The sequence below is a fragment of the Castanea sativa genome, chromosome 3, assembly GCF_040712315.1.
Source record: "Castanea sativa cultivar Marrone di Chiusa Pesio chromosome 3, ASM4071231v1".
Classification (NCBI taxonomy): Eukaryota; Viridiplantae; Streptophyta; class Magnoliopsida; order Fagales; family Fagaceae; genus Castanea; species Castanea sativa.
This window is the reverse complement of record NC_134015.1, coordinates 53,852,007-53,866,515: the sequence shown is the minus strand read 5'-3', so window position 1 is coordinate 53,866,515 and position 14,509 is coordinate 53,852,007. Positions and strand designations below refer to the sequence as shown.

The window sequence follows — 14,509 nt, the reverse complement described above, 5'->3', positions numbered from 1 at the left end:
TAAGTTCAAAATCTTTTGTCGCCATCTTAAGGATAAACTCATCTAAAAAAAATATAATGTAAGATTACCACCATTTAATAAGGTAATGAGATTAGAGTAATATGAAATATTTTGTAATATCCAATGTGATGTTATGGTGATTTGATATTTCATGTTAATTATTTATTAGATGTATTATACACACACAAAAATGTAGGAGTATTGTAATGTTGGAGTGTTATATACACAAAAATTATTTATTAGATATATTATACACACAAAAATTATTTTCTAATGTTGACTTTAAAAAATTTATTGTTGAGTTTTTTCTAATGTAGGAGTGTTTGTAATATTATTGGTCCCTGAAGTTTGGCTTGTGTGCGCAATTGGTCCCTTAAGTTTGAAGATTAGTTCCTTAAATTTTAAAACTAAGTTGTATTGGTCCTTTAATAACTGCTGTTAATGGTGTTACTTATGTGGCTAACAGAACAATAACTTGGCATTTTTTTAATGATGTGGCATTTTTTAATTAAAAAATTAAATAAAAAAAAATTGAAATCATATTGACCTAATTAAAAACAAATCTGATATTTATTTAACAAAGGAACAATGGAGAGAGAATGAGAAGAGAGAGACTGACAGCCACAAGAGAGAAGGGAGGAGTGAAGAAAAACCACATCCAACTCCTCAATCCAAAGCCACATCGGCAGCCATGGAAGCCGACCAAAGTACCACCATGAGCACCACCACAAGCAGCAGCGGCTTTTACCCACCCATGAATCTCTTGTTCGTGAAAATGGGTGCGGGCTACGATCAACATGGGTACGTACTCCAAAATGCAAGTGCAATTGGTTTTGGGCAACTGGGTTAGAGAGAAAAAGAGAGAATTTTCTTGAAGGAAGTGCTTCTTCTCTTTGACTTTGAGTTTTAAGTTTTTGTACGAGAGGTTAAACTTAGGAGTTTGATTTTTCTGTTTTCACTTTAGTTTTTTTTTTCTCTTTTTTTTTTCATTATTTTTGGAGTCCAGAAAAAGAAAGAAAGTGAAATAAAACAGGAAAGTTGCACTTGCATTGTGCAGAGGCAGAGGACACCAGTTGTTTGTGGAAATGGGTGTTGGGCTACGATCAAAGTGGGTTTTTCTTCACTCCCTCCCCTTCTCTCTTGTGGTTGTCACTCTCTCTCTCCGTCATGCCTTTGTTAAACAAATATCATATTTGTTTTTAATCGGTCAATATGATTTCAATTTCATCTAACGTGGAAACTTTTTTTTTTAATTAAAAACATGCCACATTATTAAAAAAATGTTAAGTCATTATTCCGTTAGCCACATAAGTAATACCGTTAACAACAGTTAGTAAAAGGACCAATACAACCCAATTTCAAAACTTAAGGGACTAATTGTGTTCGCTTCAAACTTAAGAGACCAATTGCGCACATATGGCAAACTTCAGGGACCAATAGTGTAGTTTCGCCAACAATAATATTACAAACACAACGATTATCACAACATTATTTTGACAAATTATTATTAGTGTTTATTTGCGCCAATCAATGACATTGTTTTTTAACTTATCATTAAAAACTTGACATTTTTATAGTTATAATTTTTTTTTTAACCTCTAGAGTTGTTTTAAAAACCTCTTAAAATGCATTTTTTATTGTTACCTTAGCTTATTTTGTGCTTAAAACTATTTGTCTCACCCTTTAATAATTAAAAAAAAAAAAACTAGTTTTTCCTTTTAAAGTAAGAGCATCTTCAGTCGTCTCTCCAAATTTTTATACAGTTTGAAAAGTGGACTGTTGCTTTTGTCTTTTACTTAAAAAAAAAATTATATATATATATATATATATATATATATATATTCTCTAACAGACTTTTTATCATTTTTTTTATATCTCATTTAAATATTATTTTTTCATTCATTCTTTAATATTATTTTTTTTTTATTTTTAAAAATTTATCATTCATTTCTATTTATTCCCAACAATTATATTTTCAAATTTCCAATATTTATATCTTTTAAATCTTCTAATAGTAATATTTACCAAAATTTCGATAATTTTTGGTAAAAGCCTAATTTTAATTTCCATGTTTATACTATTTCTTTGTCCATCTTTATCAAATCAATGCTAATTTGGTGCAAGTCCTTAAATTTTTTTTTATGTAATTTAAAATTTATCCAATCTATGTAAATTGGAATAAATTTATTCATTAATTTTTTACTAATATTATCTTTTAAGTTTTAATAATCATTAACTTATTAATTAATCTTATTTTTCTTTTAAAAAAAAACTCAGTGTTCTTATTATTCATTAACTTGTGATTAAATTTTTTTTATTTAAAAAAAAAGTAAGAAAAAATATAAAATTAACTCTCTAAGTTTCATTATTTTTCATTTCAGTCTTATAAGCTTAAGTTTTGTCATTTCGGTCCTCTAAGTTTCATTCATCTCCAATTAAGTCTTTTATTAATGTACGGTTAGTTCTGCCATTAACTTATATATATTTTTATTTAATTTTTAATTTTTATTTATTTCTTAATTTTATAAAAATGTTAATTAAAAAAAAGCCGATTATAGGAACATTCTGGGAAACCAAGAATGAGAAAGAGAGGAAAAGAGAGAGAGAGAGAGAGATTGAGAGGGGAAAAGAGGGAGAGGAAGAGGAAGAGGCCTGCAATACTGCCTCGACAAAGTCTCCGCTGAAACTTCATCCTTATCCTCACCAAATCAAATTGATGACCTCCCAACCTTAGTAGTGTCGCAGTTCTGATCTGATCCTTCTCCGAAGCCCGAACTTGAGCTCATGGACAGGTAATCTACATTGTAACTCAAGCTCATGGCTAATATCCCGGCGGCTTTGTTAGGATCGTTGTTGGCTTGGTGGAAGGCTGAAACAACGTCGTCTAGAGAAGACAAAGAAAAAGGCCTACACGAAGGCTTTGAAGATCTTACTCTGTTTGTCTTCTTTGCCAGCTGAAGCATGCTACCTTTGTCGCCGGCGACAAGATTGGAGACTTGAGGCCTCCTCTTCTTCTTCAAGTGCTTCAAATTCGGCTGCCAGCAAGTGCTTCCTCAGATGGGTCTTTCCATTCGTCAATTCTGCAAAGTGAAAATCAACTATGCTTCACTATGAGTTACACCTAACCGTAGTGCTTTTTGTCATTTTGAGGAGTCTGTCCAGTGCATTTGTCATTCACTTTGTCGCTAACATGTCTTCCTTGATTTCAGTTGGCTTTTTTAATTTAATTTTATTATTATTATTATTATTGTTTTTTTTAAATTAAGAAATAAATAAAAATATAAAAATTAAATAAAAAAAAATAAAAGGAGACTTAGTGCTGGTTTGGATCCAGCTTATTATGCTGCGTTTGCGTTTTGTTTTGTTTTTTTTTTTTTTTTTTTTTGTGCTGCGGTGGGACAAGTGCGCACTGTGCGTGTACTGTTTATGTACGTTTTTAACAATTTTTTAAAAATGTTCTTACAGTTATTTGTTTAAATAGAGACAAAACTAAAGGGCAATCCGGTAAAAATGTAACTCCAATTCCTACTAAAATATTGCCTAAAAAATAAGACCCCTCTCCTATTAATTTTTAAATTGATTTATTCACTTATAAATTAGATTTTTAAAATAAAAATCATATATATATATATAAAATAATTAAGAGTCTTTTGGATATAACTTATTGCTGAAAACTGAAAACTGAAAATACTGTACCAAAATAATTTTTTAATGTGTAAAAAGTACTGTTCATGCTAAAAAGTACTGTTCATTGGCCTAAAATCACTATTCATGGCCAATAAACAGTGACGAATGCGTTTGAAAAAAAGAAAAAGAAAAAGGGCTGGACGTCGACGTGAACGTGTTATTCAAACGTCCTCTAAAATGATAAAATTTATATTTAATGGACTGAAATAAAAAATAATAAAACTTAGTGGGCGGGTTTTGGAAATAAAAGCTTATCATTAAAAAAAAAAAAAAAAAAAAAAAAAAGAAGTCCCCACGGCCTTTCCTCATTGTCAAACACACAGACAGATTTATCCCCAAAAAAAAAAAAAAAAAAACACACGCGTAGACAAAGAGAGAGAAAAGGGAAGAGATACCGCCGCCACACCTTCGAAGAAGACCTGCCTCACTCAAGCTAAGGACCAGCGGAGATCAGCCAAGTTAGATCGGCTTTCACCGTCCTCCTCCACACTGCGAAGATTGGGTCAGATCGGCATCTCTGTCTATTCGATTCCATCAATGACTTTCCTGAACAGTGAAGGAGCCTCCTTCTCTTCCTCTTCTTCTTCTTCTTCTTCTTCTTCTTCTTCCACTCGCCGATGGAACTATGACGTCTTCTTGAGCTTTAGAGGTGAAGATACCCGCGAAGGTTTTACCAGTCATTTGTATAAGGCTTTGTGCGACAAAGGCATCAACACCTTCATCGATGGTAAACTTCATAGGGGAGAAGGAATTTCGAAAGAACTTATCCAAGTCATCCATAATTCATCGATTTTGGTTATTGTCTTCTCTGAAAACTACGCCAACTCCATATGGTGCTTGCATGAACTTGCTGAGATTGTTGAGTGTAATAAAAAGGACCAGGAGGTTCAAATTTTTCCAGTTTTTTACAATATTGATCCATCAGAAATACGAAATCAAAATGGCAAGTTTGGAAAAGCACTCGCTAAACATGAAAAGAAGTTGAAGGATAACAAGAACGAGGTGCAGAGGTGGAGGGATGCTCTAAGAAAAGCAGCTGATGCATCTGGGTGGCATTACAAGAAAGGGTATGTATCTGATTTTTGATATCATAATTCATGCTTTTGTTGAGTTTGTACTGCTAATATGATGTTTATATCAATGACAGTTATCAAATATATATTAATTACATTCCATTTACTTCATCAAAAAATAATTGTTTGTTATAACTCACAACCAGTTATCTTGGTTCGTAGTTCATCTGCTAATCTATCTAATTATATGTTTTCTTATGCTCTGTGATTATCAGCTGCGCTACATATAAATCTGAATCTGACTTCATCCAAAACATTGTTGAAGAAATAGCAAATGCTAAAGTAAATTGGACACAGTTATATGTTGCTGAATACCCAGTTGGAATAAAGTCTCGTGTAGAGGCCATAGAGTCACTTTTAGATATTAAGTCAGATGAATTTTGTGTGGTAGGGATTTATGGCCTTCCCGGAGTAGGAAAGACTACAATTGCAAAAGCTGTTTATAATAAAATTGCTAAACGTTTTGATGGAAACAGCTTTTTAATGAATGTTAGAGAAAATTTGGGGACAGATGCTGGCATAATCACACTACAAGAGCAACTTCTTAATGACATCTTAGGGGATGGTAATTGGAAAGTGGGCAACAGATTTAGAGGAGTGAGTTTGATAGAGAAGAGACTTTGCTGTAAAAAACTTTTTTTAATTCTTGATGATGTTGATGATTCGACAAGAATAGAAAATTTGCTTGGAAAATGTAATTGGTTTGCTCCCGGAAGTAGAGTCATTATAACATTAAGAGATAGACACTGGTTAGCTGCCCTTAAAGAAAAAGTCTGTACAACTTACAAGGTCAAGGAATTCAAGGTCGAGCAATTAAATGAACACGAAGCTCGACAACTCTTTAAAAAGCATGCCTTTCCTGGAAACAAACCTTTGGATGAAGATTATTCTAAACTTGCAACTAAATTCATACATTTTGCCAATGGCCTTCCACTTGCTCTAGAAATAATAGCTCGTGATTTGTGTGGAAAAGCTAAAGATGAATGGGAAAGTGCATTAGATATGTATAAAAAAATTCCCAATAAAGACATTCAGAAAATACTTAGAGTAAGTTACGATGGATTGAATGACATCGAAAAAGATATTTTTCTTGATATTGCATGTTTCTTCAAAGGATGGTACAAAGATTATGTTGTAAAGATCTTAGATGCTTGTGGATTATATCCAAGTTTTGGTATTCCAAGACTTGTTAATAAGTGTCTCGTAGTTGTTGATCAATATGGTAGATTGTCAATGCATGACTTGATACAACAAATGGGCAAGGAAATTGTTCGACAACAAGCACCGGACATCCTCCGAAAACGTACTAGGTTATATTGTTATAAGGATTCGCTTGAAGTACTAACTAGAAATAAGGTATAAGTTCTTTTTCTTTAATTATTTTGCTCTTTATTTATTTATTTATTTTCACTAGGTAGAAAGTATTGTATTTTTTCTTTAATTTTTCTTTCTTTCTAACTTTTTATAAAATATTAGTTCATCAGTATTATTGTTTTTTTTTTTTTTTCATTTCAAAATATTTATATATTTGGTAAATTCTATTATTTTCTATGGTTCACTTAATGCTTTTCCAATTAGGGATCAAAAAAAATTCGAGGCATAATGTTGCATTCGCCTCAACCAGTAGATGTGCAACTACACACTGAAGCTTTCAAAAGGATGGAAAATCTCAAATTTCTAATAGTTGAGAATGTACATATTTGTGAACCACTTGAATTTCTTCCCAACAATTTAATACTTCTTAAGTGGCCCGATTATCCTTTTCACTGGCCATCCGAATATTTTCCTGAACAACTTGTTGCTATTGAGATGCCACGTAATTGCATTAGACTGCCGAAGCTAATCAACCAGGTATGATTATGTATATTTTTAAATTGGGATTTTGTTAAATTTTTATTTCAAATTTTGTTGCAGTTAACTTTTGGTTTGTTTTCCCTACAGGAGTACCGGTTAGAAAATTTGAAAGATGTCAATCTCGAACGTTGTGAATTTATTACGAAATTACCTAAATTATGGGCCCCAAATTTAGAGAATCTGGACCTCTCTTTTTGTAAAAATTTAGTTAAGATTGATGAATGCTTTGGATCTCTTGAAAAGCTTAAAAGATTGAACCTTGCTCATTGCAGAAAACTTCAATTTCTTCCAAGCCAACTCAGATTGAAATCTCTTAAATATTTCTGTCTTACTAGCTGCTCAGGGCTTGAGAACCTCCCTAATTTTCATTCAGAAATGGGATGTTTAGAGATGTTATATTTAGGTGAGAGTGGCATTAGGGAGTTGCCTTCATCAATTGAGCATCTCACTAAGCTTGAGACATTAAGCCTTGATAAATGTGAAAACCTCCGGGATCTTCCAGATAGCATTTATAAATTGCAACGGCTTCGGATATTGGACACTACTACTACCAAATTGAGACCAACATGCAATTCTATTGATATCTCTTCAGGATATGGGTTTGTGAAGATGAAACCACTGGATCTTTTGATGAAGCTTGATTACTTCCCCGCATTGGAAATGATAGATCTATCTGAAACCAATATTGTTACCATCCCTGAAAGCATTAGCAGACTTCCCAGATTAGAGTCACTTTTAATTTCGAATTGCAAGCTTCTTCGTGAAATTCAAGGACTTCCCCAATCTATAAGAACCGTTCTTGCAGAGAATTGCATGTTGTTGGATTCTCAATCACCAAGCGGACTATTGAATCAGGTCTCTCTCTTTCTTTAAGATATAAAGAAACAATTTTTGTTACTTTTTATAAATACTTTGCAAGATTTGCTAATTGAAAAATCTTGAATTTTCTAATTGCATGCAGGTAATAGAAATTATAGGGATTTTACCAAATAGAGTATGTGGTAGGGCAAGAAGCAACAAATTAATGGATCCACAGTTCACCAATTACTTCCCATCTGAAACTGAGGGTGCTGAATTTGAAGATGGGGACATATCAACATATCCGCAGTTCTCCAATTATTTACCATTTGTAGCTGAGGGCGCTGAATATGAAGATGGGGACATATCAATGGATCAACAGTTATCCAATTATTTCCCAAATGAAATTGAGGGTGCTGAATCTGAAGATGGGGGCAGATCAATGGATCCACAGTTCTCCAATTATTTTCCATCTGATACTGAGGGTATTGAATATGAACATGGGGACATTGCTCATACTCTTTATGTACCAGGAACTGAGATTCCAAAGTGGTTCAACCATCAAAGTGTTGAAAATTCCATATTATTCTGGGTTGGTTGCAAATTTCCAAAATTGGCTGTCTGTATTGCTCTTGGACCAGATGAGGCACATAAGCGCTTTTATGATTGTTATGTTTACATTTCCATCAATGGTTGTGAAGAACGTGAATATGGGTATTTTCGTCCATCTGAAAATAATTATAATCATCTGTTTTTATTTTCTCCATGTCAATGGCTTCTGCAGCAGCATTTGATTGAATCAAATCCAACTGACCAGAATCCCGTTGAGGTTACATATAGAACCTGTTTCGCTCATTATGATGTTGAACCCAATCCTTGTATTGAGCCACTAAATCCCACCCTCATAAAAAGGTGGGGGGTCCACGTAGAATGCAGTTGTCCTCCTCAAGAATCTGTAATACCCAACTTGCCCCTTGTAACTGCTGGACATGATGATGATGATGTCGTTGAATACTGTCGTGAGTTGCCATTTTATGGATCTGATGATAAAGAAGAATATCAGTCTCCTCTGGTCCTTGATGACACATCTATGTCATGCATGAGTTGGCTAGTTGAGCCAACCACCAAGCTTTTTAAGCTATTTTGCTTTTGCAGCCCCAGAAATTTTTCCTGAAAGGGTGATTGAGGCCCTTAGACCCTAGTGCCCACCAGCCTAAACATTTCATTCTGTTCTCTCGAGTAAAAAAAGAAAAAGGTGGGGCTTCCTATGGATACAACAAATGAATACAACTTAGCCTTGGGCAGGGCAGATATGCATTTTGGCTTAACCATTAGTGGTGGGTTTTGTTTGTTTTCAACTTCAATGGCCCATGACTTTGTCAACTTCAATCTCTATTCATCATCGAAGAAACTGAGGACATTTTGATGAACTCAGAAGAAATAAGATTCCTTTTGATCTTCCTCCGAGCTGCAAGAAGGAAATCTAGGCAACCCCTTTTGCCCTGACTGGTCCGAGTCAAGATAGATTGATTTGGATGGGATCTCGAGATGGAGAATTTGACCTTAAGAGTGCTTATAGATGTGCTGCAGATTTAGGTCCGCCTTGCCATTTCCATGGTAATTGGATCTAAGCTATCAAAACACTGCCAAGAATTCAGTCGTTTTTATGGAAGTGCTGCCATGACAGCATCGGTGTTAAAGATCGCCTGGTGGCTAGGGGGATGGTAATGGACTTAACATGTCCTCTGTGCCACAATGATGTTGAATCAATTGCCCATGCCTTAAGGGACTATCCTGTCAGTATGCATACTTGGAATCTCATTGGAATTCCTTATAGTAACAGCACCTTCTTTTCTCAAAGCATTCATACATGGCTGGCAGAAAATTGTACTGCTGAGAGAGGATATGCGAGGTGTTCTATTCCTTGGAAGGTGCTTTTCCCTTTTGCGGTTTGGTTGATCTGGAACAATAGAAATCAGGTGGTCTTTAAAAATAAAAATTCCAACTTGAACCTGGCTAAAGATATAATCCAGAGGGCTAGGGAATATTTCTATTGTGCCTATTTTCCAAAGGTGGCAGCAACTCAGATAGTCAAGCAGATTAGGTGGGAAAGCCCAGCACGAGATTGGGTGAAGCTTAACACTGACGGTTCGTCGTTAGGAAATCCCGGACTGGCAGGAGGTGGGGGTGTTATTTGAGATGAGGAAGGGAATTGGATTGTGGGATTTGCAAGGAACATTGGCATCACAACCAGTTTCAAGCTGAATTATGGGGGCTTCGTGATGGTCTAACTTTATGTGTAGAGCGTAATTTTAGCGCTGTTGAAGTAGAACTAGATGCTAGATCTGTCTTAGATGTTATTATCTCCCCTGTTTGCTCTAACAGCTTAATCACTCCACTGGTGGCTGATTGTAAACAGCTGGCTGCCCGTATCCCCTGGATCAGTTTTAAACACTGTTACCGTGAAGCGAATAGGATCGCTGACAAGTTTGCTAGGATGGGGGCTGTCCAAGAAAGTCCTTTTATTGTTTTCTTAAGTCCGCCTGTGGACGTTGCTCGTGTCTTTAGTTCTGAGATGTTTGGTGTTTTCTTTTCCAGGGAATGCCCTGAGACTGTGTATCCGGTTTAGTTTGTTTATTTAATCCTTCATTTACCAAAAAAAAAAAAAGAACTCAGAAGAAATATGCCTCAATAAAAAAATCACATTGAAACTGTTTCTCCTCTTTTGTTTCTGTCTGGTTTCTTTTGCATTTGATGCCAAGGTATTTTCCCTTTTTAGTAGCACTGTTTCATTTGCGTCTTTTACCCAATGGCAATGGATATCATTATCACATCAACTTTAAGTGTATTGTTTTGTTGTTCTGTCCTGTAGTTGTAGTTGTAGTATCAGTTTTGTGTTTTGTTCAATCCTGTGTGTCTGCTTTGTTTTGTTTTAAAACTCTGCTTATGTGTTCTGTGTTTCTTTTAATAAATATCTCAGTTTTTATGCAAAAAAAATTATAACAACTCTGAGAAAACCAAACTCAGGGGAAGCAAGAAACTGGTTTGCAGACCAGCAATTCTGCAGGGAAAAAAAAAACTGGTTTGCAGAAAAGCAATTCTGCAGAAAAAATTAAACTGGTTTGCATTGCAGACTAGCAATTCTGCAGAAAAAAAATTCGTGAGTTTAGGTGAAGGTGGGTTTGCCAGAGAGAGAGACAAAAAGGTTGAGGGGAAAGAGAGATGGAAGTGAATAGAGAGAAACTGAATTTTTTATATTATTTAATGTTATAGTTTATATTATTTTAATGAGTTATATATAAAAATAGTAATTGGGATGTTGACTGAATTGTAAAATGAGATGATAAAATAAATAAAGTAAGTTTTGAGGTTGTAAAATAGAACTTTTTTAGAATCCCGGATGGGAATGCTCTTAAAGAAATAAAGATTGATTATGAGAAAAATGCTAGTATCCATCCCAATACTCTAATTAGGTTGGGGGGGTGGGGGGGGAAGAAAAGAAGAAAAAAAAAGATTGATTGTCTCAGCAATAAAAATTCTGTTCAATATTCATAAAATGTGTGGTATTCTAACATAAATACCCCAATGCCAAACCCCCCTCCCCAAAGTCCATACTAGAGAAAGGGGAAGCTTCACAATCATGCAGATAAACAATGTGGGTTTAGGCCTCACTTGATATTGTATTCAGATTATGTTTAATCCTGATATATATATATATATATATTTTTTTTTTTTCTCATAAAACTAGATGTGGGTGTATATTAAAATTTATTTAATAGATGAAACATAATTGTTGAAGGCTTTTAATTTTTTTTTTTTTTCCCGCCCGGGGGGTTTTGGGGGAGCTAAAGGACTTAGGGTATTTTGTAGCATTGTTCAAACTAGTTCAAGAGAGTTCACATTACACAATAAACTTGACTACACATGCCCAAGAGAAATTTCATTTGTTATTAAGGACTTTAAAACCTTGAAAACAGAGTGTCACAAGGTGCACCACTGTTCAAGTTTTATATTAGACAGGTTATTCACTAACTCCCAAAACCCAACTTCAATTCGTAAATAACTTTTCATTACATGTCAAAAGACAAAAAAAGGCTTTTTAAAAATTGTATATATGTATTATGGGTCGAACTTGCAATTATAATATTGATACAATGACTACTTACCAACCCATGGAAATCAGAAACAAATTACTATCACATCTTGAAACTGAGGTTGGCTACAGATTCACACTACTTTCTAGGAAGTTTTCATGTTATATAAGAAGTGAAAAGAAAATTGTACTTGAGTCAAGTCTGTGTACTAGGGTAGCAACTTTCTTATTTTTAATGAAATTATATATTTATATAAAAAAAAACAATGGGATTATCTGTTCTCAAAGAAGCTAAATGGCTGGTAGGAAATGGGAACTCAATTCCTAATAACTATGACTTTTAGCTTAATGTAAGATCCATTGTGTCTGCGGGTAATTATCTACATATTACAAGGGCTATTGATTTTTTTTGACCAAGCTACCTCACAATGAAATTGTGCATTAGTGAGGAATTGATATGCATCTCATGTAGCTAACTCTATTATTTAGAGGTGCAAACTCCTAGGTCGGGAAGTGCAGTTGAACTAATTAGGCCCCATGAATCAGTCAGGTCTCGTTACTGTCAACCAAGCCTACTAGCTTCTCCATAGTGAATGCTTATATGGAAGAAGCAGAACTCTGAGATTTAGTTCTTAAATGTGGGCCGACCTATGGAAGCTTAAATCCTCTCTCAAAGTGCTTATTTTCCTTTGGAAAATATTAAATGATAATCTTTCGGTGAGAAGAGAGGTTTCAACACAGAATCTAACTGATGCTCTTTTTCCTTACTGTGATTTATAAGTGGAATCCTTTTTTTTTTTTTTTACTATTTTATTAATTGCGTTAGATAGATAGCTGTAGTTTGTTTTTTATATTCTATATGTTTGGCTAAATGTTCTCCTTGGTTTGTCTCTTCTCATCCAACCTGTCTATACCATCTTATGGCATGACCATGAATTTTTGAGATATGCTTTGCTTCATTTTTAGGTACAATGTCCGTTTTCTATAGTTTTATCAAGCAAACCCTGATAGATTTTTTCGCTTTGTGTCATTGTAAACGCATCAACTATCAGCTCTGTGGGGATGTGGCAAATGCATCAAGTATGAAAAAAAAAAAAAAAACCTTTCATATATTCTCTCCTCCTTTCATATTACATGCCTTTTCATGATCTTATAATTCAATTGCAATATAATTTTTCAAGGAGTTTGTGCCCTTAAACATGCGAGGAATTGCAATGTCTAGATTATCACTCCTATGCATTAGCCTGCTCAAATTTATTAATAGCTTTATGCATTATCTGAAAATTGAGGTCAGTATTTCCTGTCCTCTGGCAAATGTTGTTTTCCACACTTTGTCAAGATGTTTCCATATTGCTAATGCTTTGTAATGCGTCCCTTTGCCTCAACCCCAAGGTACCTATGGTAAAAAAATATTACATCAGGTGGTGCAGTACCGGACCCTTAAAGATAGTGGATGACACTTTTGGAGCAATTGAATATAATAATTAGACCTAGAACTATTTGTATCTTAGGTTTAGTTGTACTCTTGTTCCTTTTCTTCTGCTATGTGTGAGCATTAGGGACATTTTTTTTGTTTTTTAAGTCTCTCTCTCTCTCTCTCTCTCTCTCTCTCTCTCTATGTTTTTCCCCTGCTTCTAGACATTGAATCTTGCCTGCACTTGCAATTTCTATTAGCAATTTAAGAATGGAAATCTACATAATCATTATTTGACTACTAAAAATTGTGCTGGTGAAGTTTATTTTATGAAACAGGTTATCTAGCACTATTATTTTTTCCTATTAAGTGTCACATGAAATGTATGCTTTTTTGCATAAACAGTTGAAGGTTAGTACTGTTGTTTATCAACAAAGCTCAAGTGCTACTGCAGCTTCCTTTTGAAAAGTAGGGGTAAGATATTAGATAGTGGGATCTGATTGAAAAGTGAGGACAATGAACAAGGATAATGTGAGAAAGGTCCTAATCAGGGATTCAGGATGTTCAGCACAAGCAAACTTGTGAAGATTCGGCTCCCACTTTTGTAGTCTGTATGCAGTCCCTGAAGACAACATGTTTAAGTTAAAAGAAATGTGGAGGTATTGAGGTATAAGAAATCATTTTGTACATCTTTTAAAAATTCAAGCCATTAAAAAAACTTAGTTTGTTCTCATTATCTATCAATACTATAAAACTGAAGTGTTTCTTTTTGTTGACCTTCTACAATTATGCCATGTCAGCTTTAGAGGTCTCATAAATTTACACATAACCATTATTAATTTTTAAGTTTTTAATGCTTTATTTTTAGAACCCAACCATTCGACTACCACCCATTAACTGCTCTTCTCAGTTTTCTCTCTTTACTCCAATGCAGACTCACTCAATTATGTTGCAGAGCCAATAGTGTCATTATTCAAAAAAGGGTTACTAGTAGAGGGTCAGTCAATCTCAGGCCACGAAACCTGCATAAGTTTGCATACTCTCAATTTGGCTTTCAATATTATTGGCCAATGTCCCCAGCAAGCTACACAGCTATACTTCCTTTGCATCTCTCATGACCACATGATCCACATTGTGAGTATCCGTTCTGTGTTTTTCTTACTTTCTCTTTGTTTTTCCTGCTATTGGTATTGGAAATTTTCTTTATGCTTCATGTTCTTATTTATTTTGGTGGGGTTGGAGTTGTTTAATTTCATCTAGTATGCAATATTCTGTATTGAGTCAGCTCGAGTGATAATTTAGAGTGCTTAGATGGTAAATACTTAGTAACTATTATGTAATTTGTGTTTTCTTTTACTGGGTTTGAGATATGCTGGTGTGATGATTTGGAGTGTAGTGTGGAATTTTGTGGAGCTTAATTATTGTTTTGGTGCTGGGTTTTCAATGAATTTGGAATTGAAAGAAGAAGAATTATTCATTGTTTAAAGTGTACTACAAGCTGAAGATTTAGGTTAGTGGCATGCGTTATCTGCTCCCTCAAAGTATTTGTAAGAATGCATAAACCAAACTTTCCATCACTTAGGAAGCACA

General features: G+C 34.3%; 1 protein-coding gene across 1 annotated transcript; it reads left to right on the top strand.

Annotated features, from left to right (window-relative positions):
* Positions 1–4,011: 4,011 nt before the first annotated feature.
* Positions 4,012–10,124, top strand: LOC142628215 (TMV resistance protein N-like). Its single transcript, XM_075802271.1, has 5 exons — positions 4,012–4,754; positions 4,976–6,116; positions 6,339–6,611; positions 6,702–7,469; positions 7,576–10,124. Exons 1-5 carry the CDS (start codon positions 4,225–4,227, stop codon positions 8,584–8,586), a joined length of 3,723 nt encoding a protein of 1,240 aa, XP_075658386.1. The 5' UTR covers positions 4,012–4,224; the 3' UTR covers positions 8,587–10,124.
* The last annotated feature ends 4,385 nt before the right edge of the window (positions 10,125–14,509 follow it).

Bases quoted from the DNA above. Each gene is read 5' to 3' on its own strand.
- LOC142628215 (XM_075802271.1), top strand. From the start codon at position 4,225: ATGACTTTCCTGAACAGTGAAGGAGCCTCCTTCTCTTCCTCTTCTTCT. The intron at 4,755-4,975 runs GTATGTATCTGA...TGTGATTATCAG, and splicing joins GGGTGGCATTACAAGAAAGG to CTGCGCTACATATAAATCTG. The intron at 6,117-6,338 runs GTATAAGTTCTT...TTTTCCAATTAG, and splicing joins AAGTACTAACTAGAAATAAG to GGATCAAAAAAAATTCGAGG.